We start from the raw sequence: 21,575 nt of genomic DNA on the forward strand, positions 1-21,575 counted from the left end.
GACAAACAAAAACCCATTTCAACAGTATTTACAATACATGACAGCAACACCATCATTTGATACTATATATTCTCTGTTTATTGATTCTGTTGAAGAAAATACTTTACAATCATGTACATATCGGCTATACATATCACACACACAGCTAAAGTCTGTCGGTCCTACATGGCAGAACAGCAGAAAACTGCTTTCCAGGGCAAAGTAGAGCTACACAGTGGAAGTTGAAACACAACGTTGTACACGGAACACACACAGAAAGGTTGAGGTATGACAAGGCCCCTTAGTCATCCACTGGAAATAGCAAATATTTAAGCTATAAAAAACTAAAGCATTTTATGAATGCTCAATTGATCATGAGGGAGACTGATATTGTAGGATCTTTCTAACACTTGAATGCAGAGGATATACAATGTTTAAGAAAGTAAGTATATAAGTATAGACTGTTACAACTTTGATGTTTGGACAAACTGACCCACTGACTTGAAGTTTACACCATATGTTGTGTGTGTATCTTGGTTTCAATAGAACACTGGCTCGATTTTCATGTTCAACTCTTGGCAATATGCTTCTTGCAAACCTCTAAAGTCATCATTTGTTACCCATCTTAGCCACATCTATGCTTTAGATGTTGTCTAAGGCCTCAACATGCAAGTGTTGAAAAGAACAAAGTCAAATCCTCATGCATACACTACTGACACCTTTCAAAACAATGTTAAATGCCTTCTCCTTCCAATGGTAGATCTAACACTACCAAACTTATCCTCTTTAGCAGACTGTGGCCTTAAAGCAAAATATGACACTTAAAACATTTTAACGAAATACCTTTTTAACATTTTGCAGCCTGGTCAATATTTAATCGAGTCAAGACCAACAAACCAGTGGTTGATATCATGAGCATCATACAGTTATGTACAGTGGAACTGAATGAATGTTTTTACAGATTGTCATCATTCTAGTTACAGTCTATACATTGCACACATATTGTCCAACAAATCCCCATTTAGTCACCTCACATTACTATCACAAAGGTACTGACATGTTCCAGCATTGGTTGTCCAAGGACTCTTTGAGGAGGAATCTGGTAACTTCCATATCTTCCCACCAGACAACACAACAAGACCAGATCCACCTCTAGTCTCACACTCAACTACAATAAGTCCTCTATATATATACACACAATATATTGAGCAAGTGAAGCTATCAAGACATATTTGTTTGTGACTTTACAATCATCAACTGTGGTGGTCAACATGTTACTGTACCTTTAATTTTGTTAACTTATCATTAAAAACAATTCATTGCTATATATAACAAAATCAGTCAAACAACAATTCAATTCTTTCAAATTTGTCTTCTAACATAGTCAAATGAGGCCATGGAACATATATACTTCTCATCAAAAGTTTAGACTCATTCTCAACTAAATTTTGCAAAATATTCATTTCTGTGTAAAGGTACTGTTTACACATGCATGAACTGATGTACATGTATTGTAAAACAAATTCATAATGTTGAAAAGATTATTGTCATGAGTTAAGTAAATGATAAAAATCAGTGAAAATTGGTGAATTATTAACACAACTTTACACCACAACACAGCAGTTCACATGCATGATATTTGCACATGCTTTTCAGCAATTTAATGCATGATCCTTGTGCAATTCATCTGCATAAGGTTTGCAGTTGGTTCCCCCCAAGTTAGTGGAGAAATCAATCTTCGATGTAACCATATATATATATACATAACATATAGTGAGTGTTTTTAGTGAGTCTAGACTTTTGAAGAGAAGTATTTTATCAGATACTGCTATCCGTCACTGTATTATGGGCTGACAGATATCTCCATGTGTTCCCTTCCATCTTTTCTGGACACCATAGTCCCAAATCATTCCTACTTCTTGTGAATCTCACCCATCAAATATAATATATACAGAGACTATGTAAGGTCTGTTGCCTTAACTGCTGTGTATTGTCTTAAACGTCTAATTGTGGCCAACACATGAGTTAGAAATAACTCGTCCCAAGCTTCAGTCAGCATGTTCCAAATGTCAGTAAAAGTATAATAACAAGCTACAAGAATGTATACAGAAGAAGTAACTTCATCTACACACCCTCAAAATATCAGCTTCACTAAAAGATTTGCTTATTTGAAAGCAGAAAATCCTTCCTGCAAATCCACCATTTTTTCATGTCCAAGCCACCAACTGTACTGGATGTTATTCCACCAACTGTACTGGATGTTATTACACCAACTGTACTGGAAGTATTACACCAACTGTACTGTACTGGAGGTTAATACACCAACTGTACTGGATGTTATTACACCAACTGTACTGGATGTTATTACACCTACTGTACTGAATGTTATTACACCAACTGTACTGGATGTTATTACACCTACTGCCCTGGATGTTATTACACCAACTGTACTGGATGTTATTACACCAACTGTACTGGATGTTATTACACCTACTGCACTGGATGTTATTACACCTACTGCCCTGGATGTTATTACACCTACTGTACTGGATGTTATTACACCTACTGCACTGGATGTTATTACACCTACTGCACTGGATGTTATTACACCTACTGTACTGGATGTTATTACACCTACTGTACTGGATGTTATTACACCAACTGTACTGGATGTTATTACACCAACTGTACTGGATGTTATTACACCTGTACTGGATGTTATTATACCACCTGTACTGGATGTTATTACACCTGCTATACTGGATGTTATTACACCTACTGTACTGGATGTTAATACACCAACTGTACTGGATGTTATTACACCAACTGTACTGGATGTTATTACACCAACTGTACTGGATGATACTACACCTACTGTACTGGATGTTATTACACCTGTACTGGAAGTTATTACACCTACTGTACTGGATGTTACTACACCTACTGTACTGAATGTTGTTACACCAATACTGGATATTATTACACCTGTACTGGATGTTATTATACCACCTGTACTGGATGTTATTACACCTGCTATACTGGATGTTATTACACCTGTACTGGATGTTATTACACCTACTGTACTGGATGTTATTACACCTACTGTACTGGATGTTATTACACCTACTGTACTGGATGTTATTACAAGTCTACAGTCTGCAATTGTTGAAAAGGCAGGTGACAGCTATAGGACAGTTACTTGTGATACTTTGAATGACATTTTTTACCTCAAGCGTCAACAATTTTTGTCAACATGATTGTGGATTAAAAAGGGTCCTTACTTATCCATCCTCCTTACAAACATGACAAAACAGGTTCACATATAAAGACAACAACAAAACATGAACTAAAATATACAATATTATTATGAAAGCAGCTGAGATATTCTGTAATTTATAGAATGACTTCATTTCTAAGGGACTTATAATACAACAATAAGTACAAAATGTGTACAGTCTTCACAGTGCTTGTGTAAACGCATATACTGGGTACATATAACATCTAATCAGGGCTCCAGATAAGGGTCGTATCGGCGTATGTACGGATATAAAATAAGCACGATACGGTAGGAAATAATTTAGAAAACGTAGCATATACGCACCACAGCAATGGTGTACGGTCAAAAAATCCTTTATAAACGTATTTATCTGAAAATGTATTGTTTTATTGATTATTGCAATGTTGTGGTGCATATATGAAACGAAACACAAGATTACTGATACTCCATTTAATCCCATTCAGTACTCTAAAATGTAAACTTAAGGTTTTCCAGTACTCCTGTATTGAAAAAATGAGTACGTACTCCTGATGTTGAAAACTTATCTGGAGCCCTGATCTAATGATGGCTGGTCCGAATCAACTAATACAGGTATTACGAGTGTACAAGTACTTAATCAATCTTACCGTATAATGCCTTAAACATTTTATTTGGTGGATTAGTGATTCCAATTCTATCTTCATCAAATTTGAAAATTTCAAATTTGACTGTCTTGATTTTTCAAAAGTTAACAAACCATGTTTTGCGAGAACTGCCAATATTTTGCGAACTAACACAGTCTAAAACTCAAACCCAGAGGCAGAGGCTGATTACTGTCAGTTTATATTTTCCTCTGATTTCTGGCAAAAACATTCCATGGTCAAGAAATAAAACATTTGTCACCACTTGCACCTTTCCATAACCTCCAAGACAAATTGTCTTACTTTTGATGAGGGTTAGGTGCGAAACTATGACAAACCAATCAGAATGTGTGTAATGATTGGGTACTTTGATAGAAATAATCCCTAGTAATTAAATCTGTGAGCATGGGTCGCTATTTACCACAAGGTGCTCACAAATGCAAATAAAACAGAAGAAAGGCCTAAAACTCAAGAAAAATGGACAATAACAGCTTCTCTAATAAAACATACAGTGTCTGTATTCTTCTACCAATGAAACATAGGACTTAGTACATAGAAACTCACACAAGACTAAACCTTCAGTTATCCAGTGTACTTCATCTTCTCATTCTGATTAATACCAGGAACCACTTGTTAATATTTACACTCATGGAGAGTCCTATGTGAAAGATCAAATACTGAACAAGGAATCCATTGAAATTACATTGTACTTTGGATGAAGGGGATATAACACTGGCATAATATTTAGATACAATATAGGGAGAACAGTAATTGGTTGTAAATATCAAACTTGTGTCGGAACAGTTGTTAAAAGGAGGTGATAGGAGAGATTCATGAAGGGATGTGGTTACAAGAGTATTTGTCATTGAAGGATAGAGATAAAATACCCTGTAGAGCTGATGATGGCTGACATATTGTATATATATTCCCCTGACTGGTGTTGTCAATGTCATTTTCTCATAAATGTTTCAAAATTGATTAATGTGTAAACATGGAATTAGCGGAAACCAAACGTCTGAGATCAACATAAACATAGGAATAGTGGTCATGTATAAAATAAACAAAAGCTTGGATTTGCTTCAAGCTACATTTGCAAATACTAAAAACAGCTTATAAAAAGAAAATTAAATAATTTTGTTCCCACCCTGCTAAAACAGTATTTGACAAACCTTGAAAGGTAAACCCAATTTCAATCCAGTAGTTAAGACCAAAGAATCAAAACATTAGTGTAATATGTATATGTAGATATAAGCACCAGAACGAGGCCTCTTTAGTACAAAAAGGCATAAACTTTCTCTTCATAATCTATGAAATAATAATCTTCAGAAAAAGCCTATAATTATCAATACAAACTTGATAACTATGGTACAAAATAAGAAATAATTTACAATGGCATGTACAGTGGTGATAGTGAGTTAAAGCTTTAAAACATAAATAAAAAAAAACACATCCATTTAAACAGTGTCCTACTAAAAATGGTGTCATAATACCAGTCCAATTTCAAAACGGTTTCATTTACAAACAATTTTTTTTCAAATTGTTGGTAGGGGGTAACTTTGTGTAAGGTCCTTAATAAAAACACCAGAAATAACAGATAAAGTATAACAACAATTTAAAACACATTATACAGCAAGTGAAACTCACACCGTAAGAGAGTGTTGAACATGGCACCGATGTTAGGACATTTTAAGTAGCATTTGCCTCCAGCAGAGTCATGGCAGCAGCAGTGATGACATAGTTATGATAAATTAAAAATGTATAAAAACTATACACTGTGATTTACACTGAAATAATCACATAGTTATAATAATATGCACATTGAACATTCCAATGATGTGTCCTTGTTAATCGCTACCTGTGCCAGTGAAATCTATCAGGATGCCATTATACACAGCAAACATAGAGCTACGACTGTCGGAGTCATGCTGAGGTATGGGATCTACCATCTTACTTACCGTAGCTCTAAGATCGCTGTGTACAACGGCCCCCTGTACAATAACCTGATTCCTCATTAGGGACCTTTAGAATTTGACCTTTATACAATAAAATTTAAAACTGTTACATTGTAAGCTTGATCTATTTTTCCGACGTTGATGTTATGTTTCAATTTACAGAAAGAATAGCAGCAAGTACACGAGTTTGAAGATATGAAGGGTTAAGGTCAAAGTAATTTACCTCTTGGTTAAGTCTAGCACTGAAACCCACAAGATGCAGATCCTGGCAAGAATATGACACACATTATATAGCACCTGAAGCTTGTGTCCACTAGCCCCAATAACTGTCACAACACAACAGTTGGCCATGATGGACAATGTAGAGTATACAGGGCAAATGCTTCTACCTACGTCATCCAGCGCTCTGTGTCGTGGACTGTGAAACCTTGTATATCATATATTCAGTGATCCTTTTATACCAATGTCTGTCATTTTAAGTCACAATTATCATGGTTTTTATCTCACAGATTTTCTCAGACAAGAGTCTAAGATAGAGGTGGAAAATTATCTAAAAACGCTTCCTGCAAAACCATGAAATAATAACAATATTAACAATATGATGCTGCTAACCATATCTTGAATCAAACACAGTACCTCTATTTTCCTTTCTTGCATTGTGCAAAATATAGGGCATGATCAAAAGACCAAACTTCAGCCTGAATCAGAAATTAGTGTGATTGTAAAAGACAAACACGCTGATATATTGTATTAAATATATCTGTATCACATATTAACAAGGCATCATATAAAGTCTGGAGCACCACTGATGATAAAACCCATTTAATTCATCAGACTATTGAAGACCTCATGGGGTAAAACAGGCCTGCAGCAAATATATATTCTGAATGAAGCACTTGTAAAATATACCCACTGTGTCCTGTGCTGACAGTTAGATTTAATGTCTATGAACAGTATATCATCTGTATAACCAAAGTATTTACATATATTATCTTCTCATGTTCAGTTTATTTGTTTGTTCTACGGTCAGATTTACTGCAGTACATATACTGAAGCAGGAAAGGACAGCAACATATCTGAAAGGCCAAAATGTCCCATTTTGTAAGTTTGTATGAATACTTTATGCATATTTTTGAGTTGTATCCCACTGAATCACGCCTGAAATACTATAGGGTGTAGTGTTGGTTGTCAAGTTAACGTGGGAGAAAGTTGAGGATGTTTGTACCATGTTTGGAAAGCAAAAAATATGGTTCATTAACCAAAGATCAACAGATCCAGTCACAGCCAAGGTAGACAACTCGACACCATACACCGTTGGCTGTCAGTATTTGTTGAACAGTGAGTGAGCATGACATACAGAAATATGCAAGCATTATCATGGCTGTGAACATTATTAAAAAAGTATCACGCTGATACTGATGAAGGAAATCAAACCCTTTCTTTAGGTGCGATGGGCAAACACTGTAACCACGTGGCTACTACAATAACCCATTCTGATGTAAGCCATACCAAAATATTCAGGAAAATGTTGCATCCTGACTATTCTCCCAAGCAGTGAATGAATGTGTGTGGTTTACACTGCTTTTAGCAATATTCCAGCAATATCACAGCAGGGACAATGAGTGTTGTGTTTCTTTTGTTGGTAAGTATATTGCTTTGTTCCCAATCCTCCATATTTCCAGTCTGCTTCAGTCTGCAGGTGTCGGTGTGTTCAGTCATTGACAACAAAGAGTTTTTGTCCAGAAACTGCATTCTGTACAATATATGGATATTGTTACAAAAATAATTCATCAGTGCACGCCATATATAAAATGCATGACCATATGTACCGACCAGGAGAAGTGCTGCTATCGACAGGGCAGTGGATTACACAGGGGAGGCAACACAATCTGTCTTGATCTTCCTACTGGCACAGAGCAATCCCAGCACAAGCTATAACAATCATAGCCATTGGGTGAAGTAGAGCTTGTTGCAAGGGAACCCTGGGTCATTTACAGAGAGACATTTTACCGTGCTGATTGTAACTCTCACACTTAAACCTGTCTTATGACAGTCACAGAACTAAGTTGATTGTAACTCTCACACTTAAACCTGTCTTATGACAGTCACAGAGCTAAGTTGATTGTAACTCTCACACTCAAACCTGTCTTATGACAGTCACAGAGCTAAGTTGATTGTAACTCTCACACTCAAACCTGTCTTATGACAGTCACAGAGCTAAGTTGATTGTAACTCTCACACTCAAACCTGTCTCACGCCAGTTACGAAGCTAAGATGATTGTAAATCATTATGACAAAGTTAAGATCACTTTGTACAGTGTGACCATGGTTACCAGAGAAGCCTGATGGGCAAATAGTCGGTAACTCAGTAAATAGATACTTTAACAGACAATCAAGAGAATCACCGTCATCTATTGCTGCAAACATCCATGACCAATTAAATAAAATGTTTTTAACAATCCATCTTGACGTCCAGACAGCCTGTGAAAAGACACTCTGTTGATCAGATGTTTATATATATCGGCACCATGTTGGAAGGTTGGTTACACAAAGACTCTCTGGGGCTAAAACTAGTAAAGGCGTTACACTTGTCCTCACAGAGACACACATAAGAGGGATCCCTGACCCGTCACGGTGACTCCCGACCCCCCTCAGTGTGGTTTGTCCTCAGAAATAGGCACTTAATAGCACTGTACGCCCGTGAACAATAGTCCATTCCATGTTCCAGTGTCTCCGTGCCTTCCGGGGTGGCCACCTCAGGGGGAGGCATGGGCGTGGCCAATGCTTTACGGGCCTGGGCGGAGCCTAGTTTACATGCTAACCAATCCAAGGCAGTGTACAATCCATCGCCTTTCACTGCACTGACTGGCATTATGTCTGAAAATGAAATCAATGCAAAATGTTGTTATTATATCGTTTTTCAATAATACTTAACTTTAAATATGAGAGGTTCACAACTGAAGAGGTGGGGATAATCAGACGAAGCTGGCTGGGACAGTGATGTATTTGTCTATATTTCAAGATTACTAACGTGACTTCTATCAACGGATGCAACAATCAGTTTTAATACATTGGGGTGGGAATGCACAGATTTGGGAAACGTTTTGTGGATTACTGAAAACAATTGGCATTTTTTCCCCACAATTTAGTCAGGAAATGATTTAGTTCTACCCTCTTGTAATAAATCAACATAAGTAACATTGAAAAACACAAGCAAACTTCCCAGATGGATTTTCGCATTTCCAATCATTTCGTCCAGTCATTTTCATGGTACTTTACAATGACCAGTGTTTTTTTCCACAACTCTCAATGTTGTTCTAAATACTGGTAAGTAAGTGATTATTTTCAATGTAATTGCCATCTAGGGAATCCTGGTAGGGAAGACGAATGACAAGCTGCCATTATCCCCAGAAAGGGTGCTTTGTCCATTAGCCTCTATTTTACTACTTTCATACATATACATTGTGTTAAAATCATTATTTCAGTTACCAAAACCTGTGATATCATGTTAGTCTTTTGTCAACAGGTTCTATAGTAGACCTAACTATGTCATCTCTATACAAGTGAAATACTGCTGCACTAACATGTTTAACTCACTCACTCACTCATTCAGCGCAAGACTTACTCCAAGGGTGTCGAAGGTTTTTTAGTCCAAGTTTGTCAGATATTTCATCGACTGTCATGGTGTTCTCCAAATCAATCTTGTTGGCCAGAAACAGGAACACAGCGTTGGAAAGTTCGTCAGCTGCCACAGCGGGCTTGATGACATCATAATTAAGTTCGTCAAGGCGTTCCCGGTCATGGCTGTCTATCACGAACACCACAGCATCTGTGCCTTTGTAGTAGTGGCGGAACAATGGACGCTGGGAACGTGAAACTGGCGTGTTACAATTGCTATAATCACACAATTGAATCACTTTCATAACTATATAAAAGAAAACACCTCATGTTTCCATGTGTGGATCATTTTAAGATATGAATGAACTGGATGAAGACCTGGTTCAGACTCGAGTATCTGAATGTCACCTTCATAAAGCTGGAACACTGGTGAGCCCAGAAATATATAAAAAACATCACTCATACAGATTATCAGATCAACACACAGAATTTCGGTACATCCCTTTATTACTAAACTTCTTATACTCATCACATCCAGTATTTGATTGTAACAACATTATTGACAGTTTTCAGTTTCACCTGAAACTTACGATTTTGTCTCTGCTGCCAATATCCCATGCGGTGAAGTTGATGTCTCGGTACTGGATTGTCTCCACATTGAAACCTGGACACAGACATAACAACATTTACAATATCTTTAGGCTCATGATGATGATGATGATGATGATGATGATGATGATGATGATGATGATATGGTACTGTATTTTTCATGTCAAACAAAAACGCTGAAATTTAAAATATTTGTCTGTCTTTCAGTTCAACATGGTCCTATGTTAACAGCCTTTCTGAGTGGAGGCTAAAATTGCAGACTAAAAATCTATTCCTCTCTGAAACAAATGAATGTCAACATGTTTATAGTCATAGAAAACAACATTAAATGTTCTGTGTATACAAAGAATGAGTTTGGGAAAAAAAGATCTGACAAACAAATAACTAATTTGTTGTGACCTATAGGAATCAGTTGTATGACAGGTGTTATCTGGCTGTGACCTATAGGAATCAGTTGTATGACAGGTGTTATCTGGCTGTGACCTACAGGAATCAGTTGTATGACAGGTGTTATCTGGGTGTGACCTACAGGAATCAGTTGTATGACAGGTGTTATATAGCTGTGACCTACATGAATCAGCTGTATGACAGGTGTTATCTGGCTGTGACCTACAGGAATCAGCTGTATGACAGGTGTTATCTGGCTGTGACCTACAGGAATCAGCTGTATGACAGGTGTTATCTGGCTGTGACCTACAGGAATCAGCTTGTATGACAGGTGTTATCTGGCTGTGACCTACAGGAATCAGCTGTATGACAGGTGTTATCTGGCTGTGACCTATAGGAATCAGCTGTATGACAGGTGTTATCTGGCTGTGACCTATAGGAATAAGCTGTATGACAGGTGTTATCTGGCTGTGACCTATAGGAATCAGCTGTATGACAGGTGTTATCTAGGTGTGACCTACAGGAATCAGCTGTATGACAGGTGTTATCTGGCTGTGACCTATAGGAATAAGCTGTATGACAGGTGTTATCTGGCTGTGACCTATAGAAATCAGCTGTATGACAGGTGTTACCTGGCTGTGACCTATAGGAATCAGTTGTATGACAGGTGTTATCTGGTTGTGACCTACAGGAATCAGCTGTATGACAGGTGTTATCTGGGTGTGACCTATAGGAATCAGCTGTATGACAGGTGTTATCTAGGTGTGACCTATAGGAATCAGCTGTATGACAGGTGTTATCTAGGTGTGACCTATAGGAATCAGCTGTATGACAGGTGTTATCTGGCTGTGACCTATAGGAATCAGCTGTATGACAGGTGTTATCTAGGTGTGACCTATAGGAATCAGCTGTATGACAGGTGTTATCTGGCTGTGACCTATAGGAATCAGCTGTATGACAGGTGTTATCTGGCTGTGACCTATAGGAATCAGCTGTATGACAGGTGTTATCTAGGTGTGACCTATAGGAATCAGCTGTATGACAGGTGTTATCTGGCTGTGACCTATAGGAATCAGCTGTATGACAGGTGTTATCTAGGTGTGACCTATAGGAATCAGCTGTATGACAGGTGTTATCTGGCTGTGACCTATAGGAATCAGCTGTATGACAGGTGTTATCTGGCTGTGACCTATAGGAATCAGTTGTATGGCAGGTGTTATCTGGCTGTGACCTATAGGAATCAGTTGTATGACAGGTGTTATCTGGCTGTCAGAGTATAAACCCACCAGGAAGTGATGCGCATTGTTTATGAAGTTGAGACGTCAATAGATATAAATAAGAATTCCAAACATCTTGAAACTACAATAGTTCTCAGAAGATTTATTTCACTTTGATTATTAAACATGTGTTGATATTCAAACTGACCTAATGAGGAAATTGAAAGGACCACATACAATACATGCCCTTGATTACAATGGTAATGTCAACTGGGTAATCTGTTGTAGTATGGGTAATCTGTTGTAGTATGGGTAATCTGTTGTAGTATGGGTAATCTGTTGTAGTATGGGTAATCTGTTGTAATATGGGTAATCTGTTGTAGTATGGGTAATCTGTTGTAGTATGGGTATTCTGTTGTAGTATGGATGAAACATGTTGTTGCTGTTTTCTCAGTTTCAGAGTACCAAGCTTTAGACGTGTGGCATGATGAAGTACATATAACTTGCCCTGCTTAGATGCTGGTATTGAGAGCCTCTAGTCTCCAGCAACTGTCACTGGAACTTAATACTTCCCTGTTCATGTTAAGACAGACAACTAACACCTAGTTTCATGGCTTGGTGGACTCTCTGTGTTAAACCGACCAATATAGAGGAAGACGTTTTCAGGTAAACATAATGTAGCCATAAACTAAAAATATTCCATTACTAAACGAAACCTATAGCTAATAACGGATTTGTAGCTATGAAATATTTGAATCCAACTGTCTGCAACTTTTCAATTCCACATTCATGTTGAAAACAACCAAGAAAAAACCCGTTCAATATATGCATATATGTCTTCTAATTCAGGCATGACAAAGTAGTTATTCTGTTAAGTTGGAACACTTGTTTCTCTTTCTTTAAACATGTTGCATAATTTCTTAACAGGATGTTAACAATGAATAATAGTCTAATTGTTAAACAAATATCAATAACTTTTCAAACACGATCCAGTTAGTTATGATATTTAATACAAAGGTATCATTTGGCAAAATAGAAATTCTGCTATTGCTGTTAGCTTGGCATAAAGTATACACTTAACAAGCATTGTCACTAAGGTGACATAATCCCCCGCTGCAAATTATCAAATCAAACTTATAAAGTAATGAAAGTTTAAGATGAAGTTAAATGTCAACAAAAACATTATTTTGCTCTTTAGTTGTTCAAACACACACATATTTTCAAGACTGACTTTGACCTTGACATGAATGTCATAGTGTATGAATATGCAAAACTAGTACTAAAGAATTTGCTATTTGAAAAACATTCAAGGGAGGTCTTGAAAGTCTATGAAGAAAATCCAGTGAACCGTTCTTGAAATATCTTGCTGACAAGATATAGGATAAAAATAATTAAGCTCATTGTAACATTAAGCCGACACAACACAAATAATATATCATATTGACTTTGGCAGCAGTTAATGATTTCATTGTCAAAAACGTTTTGAAAACCTTACAAGAAATGTCATTCATCATCGGCAGACCATGTACATCATCAGATTGGTGAGGGAGGATAAGGTTTGTGAGTCAAGTGAAATATTGTTCAATCAGAACATGTAACTACACGTCATAAAAATGGAAATGCAAATCCGATTTAAACTATTTAAATGAGACAAAGAAAATGTATTATTAATTGCTTAGCCAACAAGGGTTTCGGATGCAACGATTATTAGTCATCACGCAGATAGTCTTGTGTACAAATGGTTGACCAGAGTGTACGAGTGATGACACAATCAAAGATGGATGAGTAGAACTGTGTTATTGTTAGACATGTGGTTATGAAAGACTATCATCTATGGTATGTAAGGTAGTGAAACACTAAGATGGACAAGTAGATGTTGTACTACCTATTGTAGGAAAGTGGTCAAACACAAATGCAAAAGTACACTTTGTATTACCTATTGTAGGAATGGTGGTGACAAGCTCGTCCAGCTTTAACTTGTACAGGATGGTGGTTTTACCTGCACAGTCAAGTCCTGAAATGAACAAAACATTCTTAACAAATGAACTCTCAAATGTTGGTTTTATTAATTTTTCTCAAAGTATACAGACCACCTACACATCCATCCACCCATCCACTCACTCACTCACTCAATAAGAACCCTTGATTTCAGTTTCTTCACTCACTTACTCAGTAAGAACCCTTGATTTCAGTTTCTTCACTCACTCACTCAGTAAGAACCCTTGATTTCAGTTTCTTCACTCACTCACTCAATCACTCAGGCAACTTGTTTTCAATGTCATAATTCACTCACTCACTCACTCAGGCACCTAGTTTTCAATATCATAATTCACTCACTCACTCAAGCATCTTGTTTCGATATCTTAATTCACTCACTCACTCACTCAGGCACCTAGTTTTCAATATCATAATTCACTCACTCACTCTCTCAAGCACCTTGTTTCGATATCATAATTCATTCACTCACTCACTCAGGCACCTTACTTTCAGTGTTATAACACTAAGCAGGGTTGACTTGAAGTAACAAGATGGCAAACAAAAGATGTTACAAAAGATGTTTTGCATATCATGTTTAAATGAAAGGAACAAATTATCTATTTTGAAAGCCAAACCAATCATAATTACACTTGAAGAAGATCCCCATGATAAGCAGAGGCATATAAAACCTGCTTCCCTGACAACTAAGCTGGCAATATGTACAATACATGTGAACACAGTGTGGAGACGGGATAAACAGACACAGACAGAAATATCACCAACTTGGAACAAGGTTAAATTCTTCTCCTCAAAAGAGAGTTAGTTTTTTACAAGGGACTATGTTGAAATATTGACTAGACAGCTGCAGACTGTCAGACATCTGGAGTAGTCAGCTGGGGAGCATCTTTACTACAGGAACTGGTACATCTCAAGCACATTCAGGACTGTGCTCAACAGCACCAGGGATCTGAGACTATCACAACACTCTGCTGGTCTGTATTTCACAGAAACTAATCCAACATTAATTGAATGATTTAATATGATCATGAAAATTATTTGACTGAACAAATAACACAAGCACCCACTGCCAGTCTTATGTTCTCCTGAACGCAAGACTAAAACCCTTCACCATTAACACACATTAATTAAGTCTTTAGGAAAGTAAGACACTTTATGGAGGACAACTTCTTTATTATATATGATGCATTGTCAAGCAAGAGTGCTTGACAACGGTATAAGAATCTATACCAAAAAGTTTCATCGTATATAATAAAGACATTGTCATCCATATAATATCTTACTTCCTTATTACTCACCAACTTCTATAATGCTAATCAAACAGATCAGGTAAGCATTTAGTCACTATTTGGTGCCTGCCACAGAACAAACTCTTCAGTCATATGATGATGGCCTGTAAACAAGTAAATGTGGACCAGAATCCAGTGGTCAATGTCGAGAGCCATGCTCCACATTAATAGTACATAATGTCACACTGTCAACCAAGCACCAAGTATCACCACACTGATGTCAAGGATTAATAGTAAGATGATAGGACTTGTTACCTTTGTCCAGAGACCATATAATATATTATATGGTCTCTGCTTTGTCAAACAGATTTAGGCCATCATAAATGTATTTTTTTATTTTGTATCCACATGCTGTGAAGTAAACCGTATATACCTTCCATGCCTCACATTTTGAAAATAACAAGTATGAAACTTATTGTGACCTTATCCAACTACAAAACATGAATATTTATCTTAATAGTCATGTCCATCCTTTAATTTGCCTAATATTTCTTTGACACATCCCCTTACAACCTGAATCATCAGTTGTTACAAAGTTCTCTGGGTCTCCTGTCAAGATTTTATGGTTAATTAAACATTGAGACCTAACGAGACTTCCTGTAATTTGGCAAGGATGTAGAAGCCAAATTGGTTTAATCATTTCTGCTTGCTACATACTACAGCTTGTAAGGACCTTCTACTACAGATACCAGTCATTACATGGTGAATGCAAGGGGCAGGTTTCATGGCAGAGGAAGATCCACTGACATTCAGATTGGCTGATAACAAATACTTGTGTTTCTGCGACCTCCACCAAGCCATCACTGCACTCAGGTGATCCTGCCTTAATTTAGACATAAAATAATACAAATAAAATTAAACTGAATGCTTCCTTGATCCTTGAAAAAGTTGCTTTAAACATTTGTTTGTAGTTTGTATGTAATTATTAAAGATTATTAGCTGGTGTTTTTAGCAAACTATTTCAGACCAGATCTGACCACATCAATTAATGGTCAGTTTTTAGTGTCTTCATTTTAAGTGAGTGAGTGAGTGAGTTCAGCAATATTCCAGCTATATGGCGGCGGTCTGTAAATAATTGAGTCTGGACCAGACAATCCAGTGATCAACAGCATGAGCATCAATCTGTGCAATTGGGAACCGATGACATGTGTCAACCAGTCAGCGAGCCTGACCACCCGATCCCGTTAGTCGCCTCTTACGACAAGCATGGGTTATTGAAGATCAATATTCTAACCCGGACCTTTACGAGTACTTCATTTTAAGAGAGTCTGCAAAACAAAAACAGATTTGGTTTTGCTAAACTATTTTTACATGATAATTTACTGAAATTAAAAATTCTGTCACACCCACGGAAACAATGGCAAGACAGAACCTTATTATTGTACAATTTTCATCAGTCAGCAATACATAGCAATAGGTCATCTGGTGCTAACGACAGATTATTTCTAAATTAGTTTGCACCAAAGACTGGCCATGTCGACTAAATTACTTCATATGGTTGTAATAACAACATCCTCTTCAAAATTTGATGAGCCCATGTTTTAATACTGGTTTCAAAAACAATTTTTATTACTGTTCGCAATTTACAGATACAATATGTGTCTGTCGGGCTTGAAGAACACAAAACAGTCAAGTATGATAGCCTTCCAACCCCTAGTCCAGCTGAAACCAATTTGTTTAAATGCTTCTATAGCCAGAAGTGTTTAGTGTAATTCCTGGGAAACACAGTCCCAACTTCTGGATTACGTTTATAGCTACCACGATGAGACTCGCTGCACCTGCGTCAAACATGCACCGCATCTCACAGTTCACCACAGCTGCATCTGGATTTATGTGGTAGAAATTTTGAAACATAGATTTCATGACAGACGTTCTCTATGGTAGAAAATTGCATGTTGGCCTCATCAGGTTTAACAGTCTCTGTTAAATATAAAATATTGTTCATCGAATTGCACACAAATTTCGTGATTTTTTGGGTCACATTTCCGAGTCAGTAAATGCATGGTTCACAAAACTCCTGTTGGAGGCAGCCTACATGCCTACATGCCTACATCATTAGATCATGATGAATACAGAGTCATATAGAGTGATACTGATTCAGATCAGCGTGTCTGAGGAGAACTATGATGGAACAGACTGAAGGTCTCTGAAGTTATATCAGTATCGTCTATAGGGACTAGCATAGACTAACGCTTACTCCCTGAACTATGCTCATGGAAACAAATAAGGGAACACATGAAAGTACAACTGTTCCCTTATTCTTTTCCAGGTTTCTTCACAAGGTATGACTGTATTGCATTGTGGGTAAAATTCTAGAAATAAATAAAGGAACACTTTTACTTTCAGGCGCATAGCAAGCCATTTTTTCCATGTAAGCCCGATAGGTTGAAAAGCTTTATATTTAGACAGTATTGAGGGCTTGTCCAACCTTTTTAGCAACGATCACGTGTAAGCCCAGGCTTTTTTGCATAATGGTAGCTACTCCCCTGACTTTCATGTGTTCTCTTATTTGTTTCCCTGAGTATACAGAGCTCCAGATAAGATTTATCTCAAGTGGGTACTGTACCCACTGTATACTTTTGAAGTGGGTATTATGAATGTTGAGTGGGTATTTCATCTTCCGTTACCCACTGCTTTCATTAATATGTGCGTATTTCAGTCATTTTACTCACCTAAGTATTATGTGACTGAGTAAGTTTACTAAGCAGGTATGTTCTGCCTTATGTCATACCTAATCAAAACCAACTTAAATATAATGGAAATGATTTCATAAAAAAATCACTCATCCTATACTGACAGTACAACACTTGTCCTATACTAACAGTACAACTTGTTAGCAATCGATGTCTTTTTCATTACGCAAGCGATGTTCATAAATATATTCCATAAGCACTTGATTAATTTTAATACACCCATATATATTGAAAAGGAGCCCCACAGTCGGTCACACAGACCCTGAAGCAAATATAGATAGGAAAGCCCACGCAAGTCTTTATTATGAGGCAAATCTAGAGGGCTCCTTTTCATTATATTGTAGGAGTTCGGATAATTTATACTTTAGAAATGGATTGTTGGGTGGAATAGAATAGTGTTATAGTGTTATGAGTTGTTTATATTTATTTATCGGCAGATTGGGTGGTTTTTATATACGTGGTTTGCTAATGTAAACAAATAGGTTGGGTGGCTTATAATTACGTTACTGCCTATTTTGCAAGTACTGTATTGACGTCGTTATCTTGTAGTCATTTATTCTACTTATTACTCACGTTTGGCAGTAAAATTCCGTTGGAATTTCCTTCGCCGGTCATGTAAGGTAGCTGGGTATCTGTCGATCCCTTCGCTGTCCGCCATGTTGGGAGCGGAAGGAAGGTCGCGAGATGCCGCTGCGTGAAGTTGTTTACTGTTGCGTAGCCAATCATAACACTTCGGCCGTGACCTTCGGAGGTTAGCTCACGGGTATATAAGAGCCTGATGCGACCGATATCGTTGTCTTAGCGATCGGTGTTCGAGCAAGTAAGTCCACTGCCTATACGGGGGATATTCCCTACGGCTCGTTAGGTTTGGGTTAGTTTTTTTTTAGACCCTTATTGTAGAAGTAGTTTCATACTGTAGTCGGGTAAGGTAAGAACATAGATTATGACATAGTTTATTTTCTCGAGTTTAACAGGTAGGTAGTGTGGGTTGGGGGAGAAATTAGTGTTAGGAATTAAGTAGGTCATGTAGAACTTAGGAATTAGTGTAGGGTATAGGTTTTTTTAAGCGAGTGAAAGAGAGATATTTTGTTCAGTTTTTGTTATCATTTGTTTTGCTTGTTTTCCTTATTTTTATTTAACAGAATAAATTAGTATTATTTGCATTTCTGCCTTGTGTCATATTTTGCTGCAAGAGGTGACTACTGCCACTGAACCGAAGAAGACTGTACACTGTTCCGCTGGTTTTAAAGCTTTACATCATTTAATAAAAGTACACAACGCAAAGTCTATAATAAAACTATGAACAGGGAAACACCGAGGTACATTCTACATTGAACTCCTGTCACTGGGTTGCCTACTAGAGGGCGCCTATTACAATATTATATTGTTTTAATATGATTATTTTTTCTGTAAAATATGTTCATTTCAGAGACTAGTTGTTAGTCTAGGAGCCCCAGTGAGTTGGTAGATAGGGATTGCAGGGAGGACCTAAGGCAGTAGGGAAAATAATGTGGTTCAGGGACTGTGAGACAGACTACATTGTAGGGAGGGCTAGGCAGTAGGGAAAATAATGTGGTTCAGGGACTGGGAGACAGACTACATTCTAGGGAGGGCTAGGCAGTAGGGAAAATAATGTGGTTCAGGGACTGTGAGACAGACTACATTGCAGGGAGGGCTAGGCAGTAGGGAAAATAATGTGGTTCAGGGACTGTGAGGCAGACTGCATTGCAGGGAGGGCTAGGCAGTAGGGAAAATAATGTGGTTCAGGGACTGTGAGACAGACTACATTGCAGGGAGGGCCTAAGGCAGTAGGGAAAATAATGTGGTTCAGGGACTGACACAGACTACATTGTAGGGAGGGCCTAAGGCAGTTGGGAAAATAATGTGCTTCAGACTACATTGCAGGGAGGGCTAGGCAGTAGGGAAAATAATGTGGTTCAGGGACTGTGAGACAGACTACATTGCAGGGAGGGCTAGGCAGTAGGGAAAATAATGTGGTTCAGGGACTGTGAAACAGACTACATTGCAGGGAGGGCTAGGCAGTAGGGAAAATAATGTGGTTCAGGGACTGTGAGGCAGACTGCATTGCAGGAGGGGCTAGGCAGTAGGGAAAATAATGTGGTTCAGGGACTGTGAGACAGACTACATTGCAGGGAGGGCTAGGCAGTAGGGAAAATAATGTGGTTCAGGGACTGTGAGGCAGACTACATTGCAGGGAGGGCTAGGCAGTAGGGAAAATAATGTGGTTCAGGGACTGTGAGGCAGACTACATTGCAGGGAGGGCTAGCCAGTTGGGGAAATAATGTGGTTCAGGGACTGTGAGGCAGACTACATTGCAGGGAGGGCTAGGCAGTAGGGAAAATAATGTGGTTCAGGGACTGTGAGGCAGACTGCATAGGGAGGACTAGGGCAGTAGGGGAAATAATGTGGTTCAGGGAGGCAGACTGCATTGTAGGGAGGACTAGGCAGTAGGGGAAATAATGTGGTTCAGGGACTGTGAGACAGAGGAGGACTAGCACAGAGATATGGTTACCAAAGCTTCACAAAATCTGGCAAGTGTGTCAGATATCTTTCGATATCTAGGGACCCAGAACTCAGATGTTAAACTCATGAAACATGACGTTTATCTTGCGTCGCATGACAGATCAGTATAAAGATGATGATGACCTGTGTGCTGTAGACGTTTCCAGAATTGTTTAACCCCTGACACGTGAGACTGGACACAACCCCTGACACGTGAGACTGGACACAACCCCTGACACGTGAGACTGGACACGTGAGACTGGACACAACCCCTGACACGCGAGACTGGACACGTGAGACTGGACACAACCCCTGACACGCCTTGAGACTGGACACGCGGAGACTGGACACAACCCCTGACACGCCGAGACTGGACACGTGAGACTGGACACAACCCCTGACACGCGAGACTGGACACGTGAGACTGGACACAACCCCTGACACGCGAGACTGGACACGTGAGACTGGACACAACCCCTGACACGCGAGACTGGACACGTGAGACTGGACACAACCCCTGACACGTGAGACTGGACACAACCCCTGACACTTGAGACTGGACACGTGAGACTGGACACAACCCTGACACGTGAGACTGGACACAACCCTGACACGCTTGAGACTGGACACAACCCCTGACACGCGAGACTGGACACAACCCCTGACACGTGAGACTGGACACAACCCCTGACACGTGAGACTGGACACAACCCCTGACACGCTGAGACTGGACACAACCCCTGACACATGAGACTGGACACAACCCCTGACACGTGAGACTGGACACAACCCCTGACACATGAGACTGGACACAACCCCTGACACGTGAGACTGGACACAAGCCCTGACACGTGAGACTGGACACAACCCCTGACACGTGAGACTGGACACATTTACAAACACAAGCTGACTAGCTTGTTTGTCAGCATCTTACTTCCCATCATGCAATGTGCACTTCACTTGCTGCCTGCAACAAAAAGTGACATCTAGTGGCAGGGTAAATGTTTTGCCCTTTATCTGTTCTGGAACGCATGTGAGGGATTCAACTGAGAGATTAGCTGTTCTGCTCTGCCCGTTCCCTGATAACCTTCACACACCAGTGTGGGTTCATGATCTCAACGTTCATGTCAGGAAAAGTCATTATGGAATTTTCGGTTTTCACATTCTGCAATGTTAGACAGTCTGTTTACTGGCTGATAAGATATGAGTATGTGGCATGTGATATATATATGATGTGTATATCACATTTGATATGTAAATTGAAGATAACAGAAATTAGAGAAATCTCTTTTTTTTTCATGGTTATGTTCACTAAATGCACTTCAACATGTTTCATGGAAGTGTTGACAAAAATGGTTATCAAACATCTTTTTAGTTTTCCTAAAATGCCCTGGATTTGTTATCTTGAAACATCTA

The 21,575-nt window shown here is 38.6% G+C and overlaps 1 protein-coding gene and 1 long non-coding RNA gene across 2 annotated transcripts in view; both read right to left on the bottom strand.

The window, feature by feature from the left end:
• Positions 1–2,414: 2,414 nt before the first annotated feature.
• LOC124267827 lies at positions 2,415–2,996 on the bottom strand. Its single transcript, XR_006896137.1, has 3 exons — positions 2,986–2,996; positions 2,755–2,874; positions 2,415–2,685 (listed from the first exon to the last, which is right to left on the bottom strand). It is a non-coding gene; the product is annotated as an uncharacterized LOC124267827 (long non-coding RNA).
• Positions 2,997–4,821: 1,825 nt separating this feature from the next.
• LOC124267826 (ADP-ribosylation factor 3-like) overlaps positions 4,822–21,575 on the bottom strand; it is a 47,021-nt gene continuing 30,267 nt past the window's right edge. Inside the window, exons 2-5 of the mRNA XM_046702824.1 lie at positions 13,596–13,673; positions 10,037–10,110; positions 9,454–9,691; positions 4,822–8,705 (exon numbers count right to left, since the gene is read on the bottom strand). Of these exons, the coding sequence (XP_046558780.1) occupies positions 8,458–8,705; positions 9,454–9,691; positions 10,037–10,110; positions 13,596–13,673 (638 nt within the window). The 3' untranslated portion in view covers positions 4,822–8,457. The remainder of the gene's footprint in view (positions 8,706–9,453; positions 9,692–10,036; positions 10,111–13,595; positions 13,674–21,575) is intronic.

This window comes from Haliotis rubra, unplaced genomic scaffold (genome assembly GCF_003918875.1).
Source record: "Haliotis rubra isolate DU_JTF1 unplaced genomic scaffold, ASM391887v1 Scf134, whole genome shotgun sequence".
Taxonomy (NCBI): domain Eukaryota; kingdom Metazoa; phylum Mollusca; class Gastropoda; order Lepetellida; family Haliotidae; genus Haliotis; species Haliotis rubra.